The sequence below is a fragment of the Oncorhynchus tshawytscha genome, unplaced genomic scaffold, assembly GCF_018296145.1.
Source record: "Oncorhynchus tshawytscha isolate Ot180627B unplaced genomic scaffold, Otsh_v2.0 Un_contig_1806_pilon_pilon, whole genome shotgun sequence".
Lineage (NCBI taxonomy): Eukaryota > Metazoa > Chordata > Actinopteri > Salmoniformes > Salmonidae > Oncorhynchus > Oncorhynchus tshawytscha.
Window position 1 is genome coordinate 57,501 of NW_024609750.1, and position 18,662 is coordinate 76,162.

Here is an 18,662-nt window from a genome sequence, read left to right on the forward strand (position 1 = left end):
CTGAGGCCTCTGATGGTAACCCAGACTACACCTGTCGGTTGATGGTAACCCCCACCTGTCTGACCTCTCCCCACCTGTCTGAGGCCTGGAGGTCCCCAGAACTGACAGGATAATACCACACCCACACAGACACCTGCACACTCTCCCCACCTACACACTCTCCCCACCTGCACACTCTCCCCACCTGCACACTCTCCCCACCTGCACACTCTCCCCACCTACACACTCTCCCCACCTGCACACTCTCCCCACCTACACACTCTCCCCTGACAGTTCTGACAAGAACACTGGACGTGTGGAGCCCTGAGGCTCCCCTCACTCACTCATACTCCACCCCCCAGCAGGGGCAGCCAGGGTAATGGGTCCCAAGAACAGGACTGGTTGTCAGGGCTCGCCTCGGGGATTAGTGTGTGTGAAGGTGGAGGGATGGTTGTCAGGAGGCTCGGGGATGGTTGTCGGGGGGCTCAGGGATGGTTGTCGGGGGGCTCAGGGATGGTTGTCAGGGGCTCAGGGGATGGTTGTCGGGGGCTCAGGGATGGTTGTCAGGGGGCTCAGGGATGGTTGTCGGGGGCTCAGGGATGGTTGTCGGGGGGCTCAGGGATGGTTGTCGGGGGCTCAGGGATGGTTGTCGGGGGCTCAGGGATGGTTGTCGGGGGCTCAGGGATGGTTGTGGGGGCTCAGGGATGGTTGTCAGGGGCTCAGGGGATGGTTGTCGGGGGCTCAGGGATGGTTGTCGGGGCTCAGGGATGGTTGTCGGGGCTCAGGGATGGTTGTCGGGGGCTCAGGGATGGTTGTCAGGGGCTCAGGGATGGTTGTCGGGGGCTCAGGGATGGTTGTCGGGGCTCAGGGATGGTTGTCAGGGGCTCAGGGATGGTTGTCAGGGGCTCAGGGGATGGTTGTCAGGGGCTCAGGGATGGTTGTCAGGGGCTCAGGGATGGTTGTCGGGGGCTCAGAGTTAGTGTGTCAGGGTGGTGTTGTGGCTGCCTTACCTTGACCTTCTCTTGAAGCTTTCCGAGCCGCACGGTGTCCTCCACAATCCTGCTGATCACCCCCTGCTTGTCGTGCTCTAGGGACGAGGCCTGCGGAGGGAGAGAGGAGACAGGGAGGGTTACGGATCTGGGAGAGGAGTGGAGGAGGAGAGCGAGAGAGGGATGAGGAGGGAGCGAGGGAGGGAGGGAGGGAGGGAGAGAGGGATGAGGAGGGAGGGAGAGCGAGAGAGGGATGAGGAGGGAGGGAGAGCGAGAGAGGGATGAGGAGGGAGGGAGAGCGAGAGAGGGATGAGGAGGGAGCGAGGGAGGGAGGGAGAGCGAGCGAGAGAGGGATGAGGAGGAAGAGAGGGAGGGAGGAATGAGGGGAGGGAGAGAGAGCGAGAGAGAGAGGGATGAGGAGGGAGAGAGGGATGAGGAGGGAGCGAGAGAGGGATGAGAAGGGAGCGAGGGAGGGAGAGCGAGAGAGGGATGAGGAGGAGAGAGGGAGGGAGGAATGAGGGGAGGGAGAGAGAGCGAGAGAGAGAGGGATGAGGAGGGAGGGAGAGGGATGAGGAGGGAGCGAGAGAGGGATGAGAAGGGAGCGAGAGAGGGATGAGGAGGGAGAGAGAGGGAGAGGAGGGAGGGATGAGGAGAGAAGGAAGAGGAGGAGGGGGAGAGAGGGATGAGAGGAGGGGAGAGAGCGAGAGGGATGAGAAGAGGAGCGAGAGAGGGATGAGGAGGGAGCGAGAGAGGGATGAGGAGGGAGCGAGAGAGGGATGAGGAGGAGAGAGGGATGAGGAGGGAGAGAGGGGAGGAGAGAGAAGGAGGGAGGAGGGAGGGAGGGAGGGAGAGAGGGAGGGAGGAAGGGAGGGGAGGGAGGGAGGGATAAGGAAGGAATGAGAGCGACAGAGGGATGAGGAGGGAGAGAGAGGGAGGGAGGAATGAGAGCGAGAGAGGGATAAGGAAGGAGGGAGGAATGAGAGCGAGAGAGGGATAAGGAAGGAGGGAGGAATGAGGGGAGGGAGGAATGAGAGGAGGGAGGGTGGAATGAGGGGAGGGAGGGAGATAGGTTCATTAAAGCAGTGGACCAGTAACAAGACCACAGTCAGTCAGTCCAACAGCCACCACCCCCCAGTCAGTCAGTCTAACAGCCACACCCCCCAGTCAGTCAGTCTAACAGCCCCCCAGTCAGTCAGTCTAACAGCCCCCCCAGTCAGTCTAACAGCCCCCCAGTCAGTCAGTCTAACAGCCCCCCCAGTCAGTCTAACAGCCCCCCAGTCAGTCAGTCTAACAGCCTCCCCCAGTCAGTCAGTCTAACAGCCTCCCCCAGTCAGTCAGTCTAACAGCCCCCCAGTCAGTCAGTCTAACAGACCACAGTCAGTCAGTCCAACCCCCACCTCCCAGTCAGTCAGTCTAACAGCCTCCCCCAGTCAGTCAGTCTAACAGCCCCCCAGTCAGTCAGTCTAACAGCCCCCCAGTCAGTCAGTCTAACAGCCCCAGCCCCCCAGTCAGTCAGTCTAACAGCCTCCCCCAGTCAGTCAGTCTAACAGCCCCCCCCACCCCCCCAGTCAGTCAGTCTAACAGCCTCCCCCAGTCAGTCAGTCTAACAGCCCCCCAGTCAGTCAGTCTAACAGCCCCCCACCTCCCAGTGAGTCAGTCTAAAAGCCCCCCAGTCAGTCAGTCTAACAGCCCCCCCCCCCAGTCAGTCAGTCTAACAGCCCCCCAGTCAGTCAGTCTAACAGCCCCCCAGTCAGTCAGTCTAACAGCCTCCCCCAGTCAGTCAGTCTAACAGCCCCCCATCCCCCAGTCAGTCAGTCTAACAGCCCCCCAGTCAGTCAGTCTAACAGCCCCCCCCCCCCCCCCCCAGTCAGTCAGTCTAACAGCCTCCCCCAGTCAGTCAGTCTAACAGCCCCCCACCCCCAGTCAGTCAGTCTAACAGCCTCCCCCAGTCAGTCAGTCTAACAGCCCCCAGTCAGTCAGTCTAACAGCCCCCCCCACCTCCCAGTGAGTCAGTCTAAAAGCCCCCCAGTCAGTCAGTCTAACAGCCCCCCACCCCCCAGTCAGTCAGTCTAACAGCCCCCCAGTCAGTCAGTCTAACAGCCCCCCCCAGTCAGTCAGTCTAACAGCCCCCCACCCCCAGTCAGTCAGTCTAACAGCCCTCCACAGAGTAGTCAGTCATTGAGAGGAAATGGAAAGGTGTCTGACTCACATCGCCTGAGGAGGAATTGATGTTAAAAATGCCCTATCTGACTACGCTCAATAACAACATGGACACAAAACCCTTTTCACAAACAGGAGCTATTGCATCCAAACACATGATGTTGTTTGAAAGACAGAGATTACTAACAGTGGTAAAGTAATGTACATCACACATTCTATTGGTCAGATGTTCGGAGACATGTGTCGAGGACATGGATCAATGAACTGTATGTAACGACGTAGAGACTACTGCCACTGAGACACACTTCCAACAGACCGACAACTTAGCCTCCAGAGTCCAGGTACGGATGGCAGGACCAACTAGCCTGGACTCCAGAAAAACACTGGACCTGCCACTACTGAAGTGATACCTCCCAGCCGTTGAGTTAGCAACATCAGCTGCAAACGCAGGTTAGGAAGGAACAGACAGAGTATCCCATCTACCACACAACGACAACGTAACAAATTTACCAGCAGAAACATTCTTCAAAGCACTCGGTTGGGCAACACGGCCTTCCATCTACCACCAACCTACCGAAGCGCAGCTCAGAGTCAATGTTTATTGCATTTTCCTTTTCCAAATGGCCGGTAATTTAGAATGCATAAGATACTGTATTTACGATAGCACAGCTTCGCCCTTTGTTCCTCAGTCTTCCCGCTCTTTCACTCAAACCCAGCCCTTTTCTTTTGTGTAACCAGCTGTCATATCTGTTCCGCCCGCTAGGGACGTTTTCCTTTATGACGTAATTTGTAATCAAGTTATGATTTAATTATGTGTATGTGTAATTCTGTGTGATTAGTTAGGTATTTAGTAAATAAATAATTAAACCCAATTTTGTATTGCGGATTCAACTTGTTAGCCAGGGTTCGTGCAGATAACCAAGAATTTACAACTTTCAGATGAGACTGAATTAAGGTGACGATTAATATTGACTGCTATTGATGTAAAATATTACTAGGTCTTTAAGAGTTTATTCGGAAGATAACAGCTCTATAAATATTATTTCGTGGTGCCCGACTCTCTAGTTAATTACATTTACATGATTAGCTCAATCAGGTGATATTAATTACGGAGAAATTATTTTATAGAATAGCATATGTCATATTGTTTAATCCGGCAAAGCCACGACACAGCAGAGGGAGCACCCCCTATCCACATCGACAGGACAAGCCCTCTGTGTCTTGATGTGATACGTATCTATAGAGATCTATACCATATCCACATCGACAGGACAGCAGTGGAGAAGGTGGAAAGTTATAAGTTCCTCTGCGTATACATCACAGACAAAACTGAAATGGTCTGAAACCCACACAGACAGTGTGGTGAACAGGAGGCTGAAGAAATTCGGCTTTTCACCGAAAACCCTCACAAACTTTTACAGATGCACAATCGAGAGCATCCTGTCGGGCTGTATCACCGCCTGGTACGGCAACTGCTCCGCCCACAACCGTAAGGCTCTCCAGAGGGTAGTGAGGTCTGCACAACGCATCACCAGGGGCAAACTACCTGCACTCCAGGACACCTACACCACCCGATGTTACAGGAAGGCCATAAAGATCATCAAGGACAACAACCACCCGAGCCACTGCCTGTTCACCCCGCTATCATCCAGAAGGCGAGGTCAGTACAGGTGCATCAAAGCTGGGACCGAGAGACTGAAAAACAGCTTCTATCTCAAGGCCATCAGACTGTTAAACGGCCATCACTAATTTGATGTGATGTGTGTGTGTGTGTGTGTGTGTGTGTGTGTGTTATACCATGTATACTAGCTGGTCTCTCTCCTGTGTGGTCTTCTCAGCCAGAGCTACGATAGAGGACAGGTAGTGATGGGCTCTCATCTCCTTATCTATAGAGTCATCAACTTGTTGCTTCAACAGGCCTATACGCCTCTGGGCCTTTCTGTGAGAGAGGGAGAGTGAGAGAGCGGGAGAGAGAGAGAGAGAGAGAGAGAGAGAGAGAGAGAGAGAGAGAGAGAGAGCGCAAGAGAGAGAGGAGGGTGGGGAAGGTAGATACAGAGATAGAGAGAGAGCGAGAGGCAGAGGGCATTGTGTTGATCACAGGAATACATTTCTAACACCTTGCAGAGAGATTGCCACATTGAGATTGAGGGCTGTTTTTTTTCCATACAGGGAGCTAACAGCTGTTCCCTCAGAGTCTCCAGATACATACAGGAACTACTGTCTGTTACCGCATCACATCTGGCACCCTGTTCCCTATATAGTATACTACTTTAGACCAGAGCCCTATTCCCTATATATAGTGTACCATTTTAGAACAGAGCCCTATGGCACCCTATTCCCTATATATACAGTGCCTTGCGAAAGTATTCGGCCCCCTTGAACTTTGCGACCTTTTGCCACATTTCAGGCTTCAAACATAAAGATATAAAACTGTATTTTTTTGTGAAGAATCAACAACAAGTGGGACACAATCATGAAGTGGAACGACATTTATTGGATATTTCAAACTTTTTTAACAAATCAAAAACTGAAAAATTGGGCGTGCAAAATTATTGGAGGGACACCTCCAGGTCAGCCTCCAGACTCTTGATGTCAGCAGTGAGGTTAGGGGTCAGGGGTCAGGTCAGGGTCTGAGTACCTGTTAGCATGTCGAGACACCTCCAGGTCAGCCTCCAGACTCTTGATGTCAGCAGTCAGGTTGGTTTTGTCCAACAGCAGACTGTTCTTCTCTGTCTGTAGACTAGTCACTCTCTGCTGCAGCTCCTCTAGCTCAGTCTGCTGACGGCCTGAATCAGCCTCCAGTTGGAAATGGAAGATATCAGACCACACACACACACACACACACACACACACACACAAACTTTCACACACACACACACATTATGATTGAGATGCAGCCAAACATGATCACTCTTTTTTTACTATCTACAGCTGTGGGAGACTCATCCCTGGACAACTCATCCTGTTCCTCAAATCCCTGTTATGGAAGACTATCTAGAAGCTGTTCCTCATCCCTGTTCCTCATCCCTGTTCCTCATCTCTGTTCCACCTGGGTGACATCTACAAACTGTTCCTCATCCCTGTTCCTCATCCCTGTTCCTCATCCCTGTTCCATGGTGACAATCTAAAGCTGTTCCTCATCCCTGTTCCTCATCCCTGTTCCTCATCCCTGTTCCTCATCTCTGTTCCATGGTGAGCATCATAGCTGTTCCTCATCCCTGTTCCTCAGCAGGGACCATTCTGGAAGAAAACCTGATGGAGTCTGCAAAGGGTCAGAGATCCAAAACATAAAGCAAAGGGGTCTACAATGGAATGGCTCATCTCTGTTCCATGGTGACTATCTGATAGCTGTTCCTCATCCCTGTTCCTCATCCCTGTTCCTCATCTCTGTTCCTCATTCTGTTCCAAGATCTCTGTTCCTCATCTCTGTTCCTCATCTCTGTTCCTCATCTCTGTTCCTGAATCCCTGTTCCTCATCTCTGTTCCTCATCTCTGTTCCTCATCTCTGTTCCTCATCTCTGTTCCTCATCTCTGTTCCTCATCGAGCTGTTCCTCATCTCTGTTCCTCATCTCTGTTCCTCATCCCTGTTCCTCATCTCTGTTCCTCATCTCTGTTCCTCATCCCTGTTCCTCATCTCTGTTCCTGATTCATCTCTGAATATCTGTTCCTCATCCCTGTTCCTCATCTCTGTTCCTCATCTCTGTTCCATCATCCCTGTTCCTCATCTCTGTTCATGTGGCTCATCTCTGTTCCTCATCTCTGTTCCTCATCCTCTGTTCCTCATCTCTGTTCCTCATCTCTGTTCCTGGTGGTGACTATCTACCTCTACAGCTGTTCCTCATCCCATGTTCCTCATCTCTGTTCTCATCCTGTTCCTCATCTCTGTTCCATGGTGACTATCTACAGCTGTTCCTCATCTCTGTTCCTCATCTCTGTTCCTCATCTCTGTCAGCAGTCAGGTTGACTCCATCAGCAGACTGTTCCTCATCTGTCTGTTCCTCATCCTGCTGCAGTTCCTCATCTGCTGTTCCTCAGTTGGCTGTTCCTCACTGTTCCTCATCTCTGTTCCACTTTATGATTGTGACATGTTTTTTTTTTATCTACAGCTGTTCCTCATCTGTTCCTCATCCCTGTTCCTCATCTCTGTTCCTCATCTCTGTTCCTCATCTCTGTTCCTCATCTCTGTTCCTCATCTCTGTTCCTCATCTCTGTTCCATGGTGACTATCTACAGCTGTTCCTCATCTCTGATCCTATGACCACGTCTGAACCTCTGATCCTATGACCACGTCTGAACCTCTGATCCTATGACCACGTCTGAACCTATGAACCTATGACCACGTCTGAACCTCTGATCCTATGACCACGTCTGAACCTCTGATCCTATGACCACGTCTGAACCTCTGAACCTATGACCACGTCTGAACCTCTGATCCTATGACCACGTCTGAACCTCTGAACCTATGACCACGTCTGAACCTCTGATCCTATGAACACGTCTGAACCTCTGATCCTATGACCACGTCTGAACCTATGAACCTATGACCACGTCTGAACCTATGAACCTATGACCACGTCTGAACCTATGACCCCGTCTGATCCTATGACCCCGTCTGATGACCCCGTCTGATCCTATGACCACGTCTGATGAACCCCATCTGATCCTATGACCACGTCTGAACCTATGACCACGTCTGATGACCACGTCTGATGACCCCGTCTGAACCTATGACCCCGTCTGAACCTATGACCCCGTCTGAACCTATGACCCCGTCTGAACCTATGACCCCGTCTGAACCTATGACCCCGTCTGATCCTATGACCCAGTCTGATCCTATGACCCGTCTGATCCTATGACCCCGTCTGATCCTATGACCACGTCTGAACCTATGACCCCGTCTGAACCTATGACCCCATCTGAACCTATGACCATGCCTGAACCTATGAACCTATGACCCCGTCTGAACCTATGACCCCGTCTGATCCTATGACCCCGTCTCTGATCCTATGACCCCGTCTGAACCTATGACCCCGTCTGAACCTATGACCCCGTCTGAACCTATGACCATGCCTGAACCTATGAAATTATGACCCGTCTGAACCTATGACCCCGTCTGATCCTATGACCCCGTCTGATCCTATGACCCCGTCTGAACCTATGAACCTATGACCCCGTCTGAACCTATGACCCCGTCTGATCCTATGAACCCCGTCTGATGACCCGTCTGAACCTATGACCCCCGTCTGAACCTATGACCCCGTCTGAACCTATGACCCCGTCTGAACCTATGACCCCGTCTGAACCTATGACCCCGTCTGAACCTATGACACCGTCTGAACCTATGACCCCGTCTGAACCTATGACCCCGTCTGACCTATGACCCCGTCTGAACCTATGAACCTATGACCCCGTCTGAACCTATGACCCGTCTGAACTTATGACCCCGTCTGAACCTATGACCCCCTGATGACCACGTCTGAACCTATGACCCCGTCTGAACCTATGACCACGTCTGAACCTATGACCCCGTCTGATCCTATGACCCCGTCTGATCCTATGACCCCGTCTGATCCTATGACCCCGTCTGAACCTATGACCCCCTCTGATCCTATGACCCCGTCTGAACCTATGACCCCGTCTGAACCTATGACCACGTCTGATCCTATGACCCCGTCTGATCCTATGACCCCGTCTGATCCTATGACCCCGTCGAACCTGATGACCACGTCTGAACCTATGACCCCGTCTGAACCTATGACCCCGTCTGATCCTATGACCACGTCTGATCCTATGACCCCGTCTGAACCTATGACCCCGTCTGATCCTATCCTGATGACCCGTCTGATCCTATGACCCCGTCTGATCCTATGACCCCTGATGACCTGATGACCACGTCTGAACCTATGACCCCGTCTGAACCTATGACCCCGTCTGATCCTATGACCCCGTCTGATCCTATGACCCCGTCTGATCCTATGACCACGTCTGATCCTATGACCCCGTCTGAACCTATGACCCCATCTGAACCTACGACCCCGTCTGAACCTATGACCACATCTGAACCTATGACCCTGTCTGATGACAACGTCTGAACCTATGACCACGTCTGATGACCACGTCTGAACCTATGACCCTGTGCAGTGTATTGTAACTACCGTTTGAGTTTGTTGGTGATGGCGTGGTGTTCATCCCAGTGTATTATAACTACCGTTTGAGTTTGGTGGTGATGGCGTGGTGTTCATCCCAGTGTATTATAACTAACTACCGTTTGAGTTTGGTGGTGATGGCGTGGTGTTCATCCCAGTGTATTATAACTACCGTTTGAGTTTGGTGGTGATGGCGTGGTGTTCATCCCAGTGTATTATAACTAGCTACCGTTTGAGTTTGGTGGTGATGGCGTGGTGTTCATCCCAGTGTATTATAACTAACTACCGTTTGAGTTTGGTGGTGATGGCGTGGTGTTCATCCGTTTGAGTTTGGTGGTGATGGCGTGGTGTTCATCCCAGTGTATTAATAACTACCGTTTGAGTTTGGTGGTGATGGCGTGGTGTTCATCCCAGTGTATTATAACTAGCTACCGTTTGAGTTTGGTGGTGATGGCGTGGTGTTCATCCCAGTGTATTATAACTAGCTACCGTTTGAGTTTGGTGGCGATAGCGTGGTGTTCATCCCAGCTGACTGCATTCTCCAGACTGCACCGTGCCTGCAGGTGTTCTGTCTGCAGAGTGTGGAGCTCTCTCCTCGTTACCTCCAGCTCCCCCTCCAGCCTCTGCTTCTCTGCCTCCAGCAACATCAGCTGCTTACACACCTTAGAGACTGGAGAGGAGGGAGGGAGGGAGGATGGGGGAAGAGAGGAGTGAGGGAGGAGGGGGGAGAGAGGAAGGGGGGAGGAACAGTTCATGGAGATAACTTTCAACTCTGAAGATTTCTACCATTCACCTCCAGCAGGGTGAAGACTTCTACCATTCACCTCCAGCAGGGTGAAGACTTCTACCATTAACCTCCAGCAGGGTGACTTCTACAAGACACCTCCAGCAGGGTGAAGACTTCTACCAGACACCTCCAGCAGGGTGAAGACTTCTACCATTCACCTCCAGCAGGGTGAAGACTTCTACCAGACACCTCCAGCAGGGTGAAGACTTCTACCAGACACCACCAGCAGGGTGAAGACTTCTACCAGACACCTCTAGCAGGGTGACTTCTACCAGACACCTCCAGCAGGGTGACTTCTACCATTCACCTCCAGCAGGGTGAAGACTTCTACCATTCACCTCCAGCAGGGTGAAGACTTCTACCATTCACCTCCAGCAGGGTGAAGACTTCTACCATTCACCTCCAGCAGGGTGAAGACTTCTACCATTCACCTCCAGCAGGGTGAAGACTTCTACCATTCACCTCCAGCAGGGTGAAGACTTCTACCAGACACCTCTAGCAGGGTGAAGACTTCTACCAGACACCTCCAGCAGGGTGAAGACTTCTACCATTCACCTCCAGCAGGGTGAAGACTTCTACCAGGCACCACCAGCAGGGTGAAGACTTCTACCAGACACCTCCAGCAGGGTGAAGACTTCTACCATTCACCTCCGGCAGGGTGAAGACTTCTATCATTAACCTCCAGCAGGGTGAAGACTTCTACCATTAACCTCCAGCAGGGTGACTTCTACAAGACACCTCCAGCAGGGTGACTTCTACAAGACACCTCCAGCAGGGTGAAGACTTCTACCAGACACCACCAGCAGGGTGAAGACTTCTACCATTCACCTCCAGCAGGGTGAAGACTTCTACCAGACACCTCCAGCAGGGTGACTTCTACCAGTCACCTCCAGCAGGGTGAAGACTTCTACAAGTCACCTCCAGCAGGGTGAAGACTTCTACCAGACACCTCCAGTGGGGTGAAGTCTTCTACCAGACACCACCAGCAGGGTGAAGACTTCTACCAGACACCTCCAGCAGGGTGAAGACTTCTACCATTCACCTCCAGCAGGGTGAAGACTTCTACCATTCACCTCCAGCAGGGTGAAGACTTCTACCATTCACCTCCAGCAGGGTGAAGACTTCTACCAGACACCTCCAGTGGGGTGAAGACTTCTACCAGATACCTCTAGCAGGGTGACGACTTCTACCAGACACCTCCAGCAGGGTGAAGACTTCTACCATTCACCTCCAGCAGGGTGACGACTTCTACCAGACACCTCCAGCAGGGTGAAGACTTCTACCAGACACCTCTATTAGGGTTTGATACAGTGTTATTATGAATGTGTAGAATGTAGAAACAGAATGTAACTAGTTTCTATAGTAGAATCTGAAAGAGGGAGGCTCAGGGGTGATTACTGGCGTCTGTCCCTCCCTACCCTCAGTCAAATGTCTCCCATGACTGTCCTTTGCCTTCGTATGCTGCACCTCCAGCTGCTCTATCAGGACCTGGTTCTCCTGAAGTACCAGACGGGCCTGCTCCTGGAGCTGCCTCCTGGGGGGGGAGAGGGGAGATAGAAAAGTGTCAAGACAGTGTCTCCTCTCTTTCTCACACACACACAAACAGACAGGGACAGATAGACAGGCAGTACTCACCACTCCTTGTGGCTGACTCCTCCAGACAGAGAGACAGTACTCACCACTCCTTGTGGCTGACTCCTCCAGACAGAGACACAGCACTCACCACTCCTTGTGGCTGACTCCTCCTGACAGAGACACAGACAGTACTCACCACTCCTTGTGGCTGACTCCTCCAGACAGAGAGACATCCTTGTGGCTGACTCCTCTAGACAGAGAAACAGTACTCACCACTCCTTGTGGCTGACTCCTCCAGACAGAGAAACATCCTTGTGGCTGACTCCTCTAGACAGAGACACAGTACTCACCACTCCTTGTGGCTGACTCCTCTAGACAGAGAAACATCCTTGTGGCTGACTCCTCTAGACAGAGAGACAGTACTCACCACTCCTTGTGGCTGACTCCTCCAGACAGAGACACAGCACTCACCACTCCTTCTGGCTGACTCCTCCTGACAGAGAAACATCCTTGTGGCTGACTCCTCCAGACAGAGACACAGTACTCACCACTCCTTGTGGCTGACTCTTCCTGACAGAGAGACAGTACTCACCACTCCTTGAGGCTGACTCCTCCAGACAGAGAGACAGTACTCACCACTCCTTTTGGCTGACTCCTCCAGACAGAGAGACAGTACTCACCACTCCTTGTGGCACTCCTCCAGACAGAGGTACTGACTCCTCCTTGTCTGTTCCAGACAGGTCCAGGTGTAGCTTCTGGTTCTCCTGACAGAGACACACCACCTCCTGGCCACTCCTCCCAGAGAGACTTGTGGCTGACTCCTCCAGACAGAGACACCAGTACCACCACTCCTTGTGGCTGACTCCTCCTGACAGAGAGACAGTACTCACCAACCACTCCTCCTCAAGGTCCAATCCTCCACACGGCCCCGGAACCTTCTCAACTCCTCCTACACACAACCAATCAATCAATCAATCAATCAATCAATCAATTAATTACACTGGATCACAAACACTACCTGGACAGCTCTCAGGGATCATAGGGCTCTGGTTTAAAGTAGTGCACTATATAGGGAATATGGTGCAATAGGGCTCTGGTCTAAAGTAGTGCACTATATAGGGACTAGGGTGTCATTTAGTGTGACGTAGCTGAGCCAATTTCAACCAGAGCCTGGGTAGACCAGGCCTCGAGCAGTTTAGTGGGACAAAGCTGAGCCTATTTCAACCAGAGCCTGGGTAGACCAGGCCTCGAACAGTTTAGTGGGACATAGCTGAGCCGATTTCAACCAGAGCCTGGGTAGACCAGGTCTCGACCAGTTTAGTGGGACATACAGTGCCTTGCGAAAGTATTCGGCCCCCTTGAACTTTGCGAACTTTTGCCACATTTCAGGCTTCAAACAAAGATATAAAACTGTATTTTTTTGTGAAGAATCAACAACAAGTGGGACACAATCATGAAGTGGAACGACATTTATTGGATATTTTAAACTTTTTTAACAAATCAAAAACTGAAAAATTGGGCGTGCAAAATTATTCAGCCCCTTTACTTTCAGTGCAGCAAACTCTCTCCAGAAGTTCAGTGAGGATCTCTGAATGATCCAATGTTGACCTAAATGACTAATGATGATAAATACAATCCACCTGTGTGTAATCAAGTCTCCGTATAAATGCACCTGTACTGTGATAGTCTCAGAGGTCCGTTAAAAGCGCAGAGAGCATCATGAAGAACAAGGAACACACCAGGCAGGTCAGAGATACTGTTGTGAAGAAGTTTAAAGCCGGATTTGGATACAAAAAGATTTCCCAAGCTTTAAACATCCCAAGGAGCACTGTGCAAGCGATAATATTGAAATGGAAGGAGTATCAGACCCCTGCAAATCTACCAAGACCTGGCCGTCCCTCTAAACTTTCAGCTCATACAAGGAGAAGACTGATCAGAGATGCAGCCAAGAGGCCCATGATCACTCTGGATGAACTACAGAGATCTACAGCTGAGGTGGGAGACTCTGTCCATAGGACAACAATCAGTCGTATATTGCACAAATTTGGCCTTTATGGAAGAGTGGCAAGAAGAAAGCCATTTCTTAAAGATATCCATAAAAAATGTTGTTTAAAGTTTGCCACAAGCCACCTGGGAGACACACCAAACATGTGGAAGAAGGTGCTCTGGTCAGATGAAACCAAAATTGAACTTTTTGGCAACAATGCAAAACGTTATGTTTGGCGTAAAAGCAACACAGCTCATCACCCTGAACACTCCATCCCCACTGTCAAACATGGTGGTGGCAGCATCACGGTTTGGGACTGCTTTTTTCAGCAGGGACAGGGAAGATGGTTAAAATTGATGGGAAGATGGATGGAGCCAAATACAGGACCATTCTGGAAGAAAACCTGATGGAGTCTGCAAAAGACCTGAGACTGGGACGGAGATTTGTCTTCCAACAAGACAATGATCCAAAACATAAAGCAAAATCTACAATGGAATGGTTCAAAAATAAACATATCCAGGTGTTAGAATGGCCAAGTCAAAGTCCAGACCTGAATCCAATCGAGAATCTGTGGAAAGAACTGAAAACTGCTTTTCACAAATGCTCTCCATCCAACCTCACTGAGCTCGAGCTGTTTTGCAAGGAGGAATGGGAAAAAATTTCAGTCTCTCGATGTGCAAAACTGATAGAGACATACCCCAAGCGACTTACAGCTGTAATCGCATCAAAAGGTGGCGAAGTATTAACTTAAGGGGGCTGAATCATTTTGCACGTCCAATTTTTCAGTTTTTGATTTGTTAAAAAAGTTTGAAATATCCAATAAATGTCATTCCACTTCATGATTGTGTCCCACTTGTTGTTGATTCTTCACAAAAAATACAGTTTTATATCTTTATGTTTGAAGCCTGAAATGTGGCAAAAGGTCGCAAAGTTCAAGGGGGCCGAATACTTTCGCAAGGCACTGTAGCTGAGCCGATTTCAACCAGAGCCTGGGTAGACCAGGCCTCTATCAGTTTAGCGTGACATAGCTGAGCCTATTTCAAACAGAGCCTGGGTAGACCAAGCCTCGAACAGTTTAGTGGGACATAGCTGAGCCGATTTCAACCAGAGCCTGGGTAGACCAGGTCTCGAACAGTTTAGTGGAACATAGCTGAGACGATTTCAACCAGAGCCTGGATAGACCAGGCCTCGAACAGTTTTGTGGGACAAAGCTGAGCCTATTTCAACCAGAGCCTGGGTGGACTAGGCCTCGAGTAGTTTAGTGGGACATAGCTGAGCCGATATCAACCAGAGCCTGGGTAGACCAGGCCTCGAACAGTTTACTGTGAAATAGCTGAGCCGATTTCAACACCAGCCTGGGTAGACCAGGCCTCGAACAGTTTAGTGGAACATAGCTGAGACGATTTCAACCAGAGCCTGGATAGACCAGGCCTCGAACAGTTTAGTGGGACATCGCTAGGCCGATTTCAACCAGAGTCTGGATAGACCAGGCCTCGAACAGTTTTGTAGGACAAAGCTGAGCCTATTTCAACCAGAGCCTGGGTAGACTAGGCCTCGAACAGTTTAGTGTGACATAGCTGAGCCTATTTCAACCAGAGCCTGGGTAGACCAGGCCTCGAACAATTTAGTGGGACAAAGCTGAGCCTATTTCAACCAGAGCCTGGGTAGACTAGGCCTCGATTAGTTTAGTGGGACATAGCTGAGCCTATTTCAACCAGAGCCTGGACAGACCAGGCCTCTCTCTATCAGTTTAGTGTGACATAGCTGAGCCTATTTCAACCAGAGCCTGGGTAGACCAGGCCTCGAACAGTTTAGAGGGACAAAGCTGAGCCGATTTCAACCAGAGCCTGGGTAGACAAGGCCTCGAACAGTTTAGTGTGACATAGCTGAGCCGATTTCAACCAGAGCCTGGGTAGACCAGGCCTCGCTCTATCAGTTTAGTGTGACATAGCTGAGCTGATTTCAACCAGAGCCTGAATTTTTATTTTTTTTATTTTTTTATTTCACCTTTATTTAACCAGGTAGGCTAGTTGAGAACAAGTTCTCATTTGCAACTGCGACCTGGCCAAGATAAAGCATAGCAGTGTGAGCAGACAACACAGAGTTACACATGGAATAAACAATTAACAAGTCAATAACACAGTAGAAAACAAAGGGGGGGGGTCTATATACAATGTGTGCAAAAGGCATGAGGAGGTAGGCGAATAATTACAATTTTGCAGATTAACACTGGAGTGAAAAATGATCAGATGTTCATGTACAGGTAGAGATATTGGTGTGCAAAAGAGCAAGTAAATAAATAAAAACAGTATGGTGAAAATGGGTGGGCTATTTACCAATAGACTATGTACAGCAGCAGCGATCGGTTAGCTGCTCAGATAGCTGATGTTTGAAGTTGGTGAGGGAGATAAAAGTCTCCAACTTCAGCGATTTTTGCAATTCGTTCCAGTCACAGGCAGCAGAGTACTGGAACGAAAGGCGGCCAAATGAGGTGTTGGCTTTAGGGATGATCAGTGAGATACACCTGCTGGAGCGCGTGCTACGGATGGGTGTAGCCATCGTGACCAGTGAACTGAGATAAGGCGGAGCTTTACCTAGCATGGACTTGTAGATGACCTACCTCTCTCCATCAGTTTAGTGTGACATAGCTGAGTCCATTTCAACCAGAGCCTGGGAAGACCAGTCCTCGAACAGTTTAGTGGGACAAAGCTGAGCCTATTTCAACCAGAGCCTGGGTAGACCAGGCCTCAAACAGTTTAGTGGGACATAGCTAAGCCTATTTCAACCAGAGCCTGGGTAGACCAGGCCTCGAACAGTTTAGTGTGACATAGCTGAGCCTATTTCAACCAGAGCCTGGGTAGACCAAGCCTCGAACAATTTAGTGGGACATAGCTGAGCCGATTTCAACACCAGCCTGGGTAGACCAGGCCTCGAACAGTTTAGTGGGACAAAGCTGAGCCTATTTCAACCAGAGCCTGGGTAGACCAGGCCTCGAACAGTTTAGTGTGACATAGCTGAGCCTATTTCAACCAGAGCCTGGGTAGACCAAGCCTCGAACAATTTAGTGGGACATAGCTGAGCCTATTTCAACACCAGCCTGGGTAGACCAGGCCTCGAACAGTTTAGTGTGACATAGCTGAGCCTATTTCAACCTGAGCCTGGGTAGACCAAGCCTCGAACAATTTAGTGGGACATAGCTGAGCCTATTTCAACCAGAGCCTGGACAGACCAGGCCTCTCTCTATCAGTTTAGTGTGACATAGCTGAGCCTATTTCAACCAGAGCCTGGGTAGACCAGGCCTCGAACAGTTTACTGTGACATAGCTGAGCCGATTTCAACACCAGCCTGGGTAGACCAGGCCTCGAACAGTTTAGTGCGACAAAGCTGAGCCCAATTCAACCAGACCTGGGTAGACCAGGCTTCGAACAGTTTAGTGGGACATAGCTGAGCCTATTTCAACACCAGCCTGGGTAGACCAAGCCTCGAACAATTTAGTGGGACATAGCTGAGCCTATTTCAACACCAGCCTGGGTAGACCAGGCCTCGAACAGTTTAGTGTGACATAGCTGAGCCTATTTCAACCAGAGCCTGGGTAGACCAAGCCTCGAACAATTTAGTGGGACATAGCTGAGCCTATTTCAACACCAGCCTGGGTAGACCAGGCCTCGAACAGTTTAGTGTGACATAGCTGAGCCTATTTCAACCAGAGCCTGGGTAGACCAGGCCTCGAACAGTTTAGTGGGACATAGCTGAGCCTATTTCAACCAGAGCCTGGGTAGACCAGGCCTCTATCAGTTTAGTGTGACATAGCTGAGCCTATTTCAACCAGAGCCTGGGTAGACTAGGCCTCGATTAGTTTAGTGGGACACAGCTGAGCCGATTTCAACCAGAGCCTGGGTAGACCAGGCCTCGAACAGATTAGAAGGACATTGCTGAGCCGATTTCAACCAGAGCCTGGGTAGACCAGGCCTCGAACAGTTTAGTGGGACATAGCTGAGCCGATTTCAACCAGAGCCTGGGTAGACCAGGCCTCTCTCTATCAGTTTAGTGTGACATAGCTGAGCCTATTTCAACCTGAGCCTGGGTAGACCAGGCCTCGAACAGTTTAGTGGGACAAAGCTGAGCCTATTTCAACCTGAGCCTGGGTAGACCAAGCCTCGAACAATTTAGTGGGACATAGCTGAGCCTATTTCAACCAGAGCCTGGACAGACCAGGCCTCTCTCTATCAGTTTAGTGTGACATAGCTGAGCCTATTTCAACACCAGCCTGGGTAGACCAGGCCTCGAACAGTTTAGTGGGACAAAGCTGAGCCCAATTCAACCAGACCTGGGTAGACCAGGCTTCGAACAGTTTAGTGGGACATAGCTGAGCCTATTTCAACCAGAGCCTGGGTAGACCAGGCCTCGAACAGTTTAGTGGGACATAGCTGAGCCGATTTCAACCAGAGCCTGGGTAGACCAGGCCTCGAACAGTTTAGTGGGACATAACTGAGCCGATTTCAACCAGAGCCTGGGTAGACCAGGCCTCGAACAGTTTAGTAGGACATAACTGAGCCGATTTCAACCAGAGCCTGGATAGACTTTCATTGGATGTCTTCACCCCACACTTTAATATACTGGCTGAACATGATGCATGTTCAATGGCTCTTAATCACTTTAATATACTGGCTGAACATGATGCATGTTCAATGGCTCTTTATAACTCTCTTGTGTTTCTCTCTTAAATAGACCATAACACATTTAAAAAGCATAAAGATATTAAACAAGAGAATAACAGGGTGACACTAATACAAAACACGCAAAGAAACACGCAAAGAAACATGCACACACACACTCACACACACTCACACACACACACTCTTACCTCCGAGGCCTGCAGGAGAGTATCTTTCTCAGTGAGCCGGTCTTCATAAGACAACAACAATGGAGATAAATACTTCATGTCCAGCTGGAAGACAGAAAGGATGAAAACAGACGTTAGAGTTTAGACACCCAGCGCTGGTTTCCAGGACACAGATTGAGCCTCATCCTGGACTGGA

General features: G+C 50.3%; 1 protein-coding gene across 1 annotated transcript in view; it reads right to left on the reverse strand.

Annotated features, from left to right (window-relative positions):
• cep89 (centrosomal protein 89) overlaps positions 1-18,662 on the reverse strand; it is a 101,319-nt gene that overhangs the window by 47,766 nt on the left and 34,891 nt on the right. Inside the window, exons 12-19 of the mRNA XM_042317560.1 lie at positions 18,488-18,571; positions 12,375-12,457; positions 12,185-12,223; positions 11,480-11,595; positions 9,764-9,944; positions 5,767-5,934; positions 4,926-5,067; positions 990-1,079 (exon numbers count right to left, since the gene is read on the reverse strand). Coding sequence (XP_042173494.1) covers positions 990-1,079; positions 4,926-5,067; positions 5,767-5,934; positions 9,764-9,944; positions 11,480-11,595; positions 12,185-12,223; positions 12,375-12,457; positions 18,488-18,571 — 903 coding nt within the window. The remainder of the gene's footprint in view (positions 1-989; positions 1,080-4,925; positions 5,068-5,766; positions 5,935-9,763; positions 9,945-11,479; positions 11,596-12,184; positions 12,224-12,374; positions 12,458-18,487; positions 18,572-18,662) is intronic.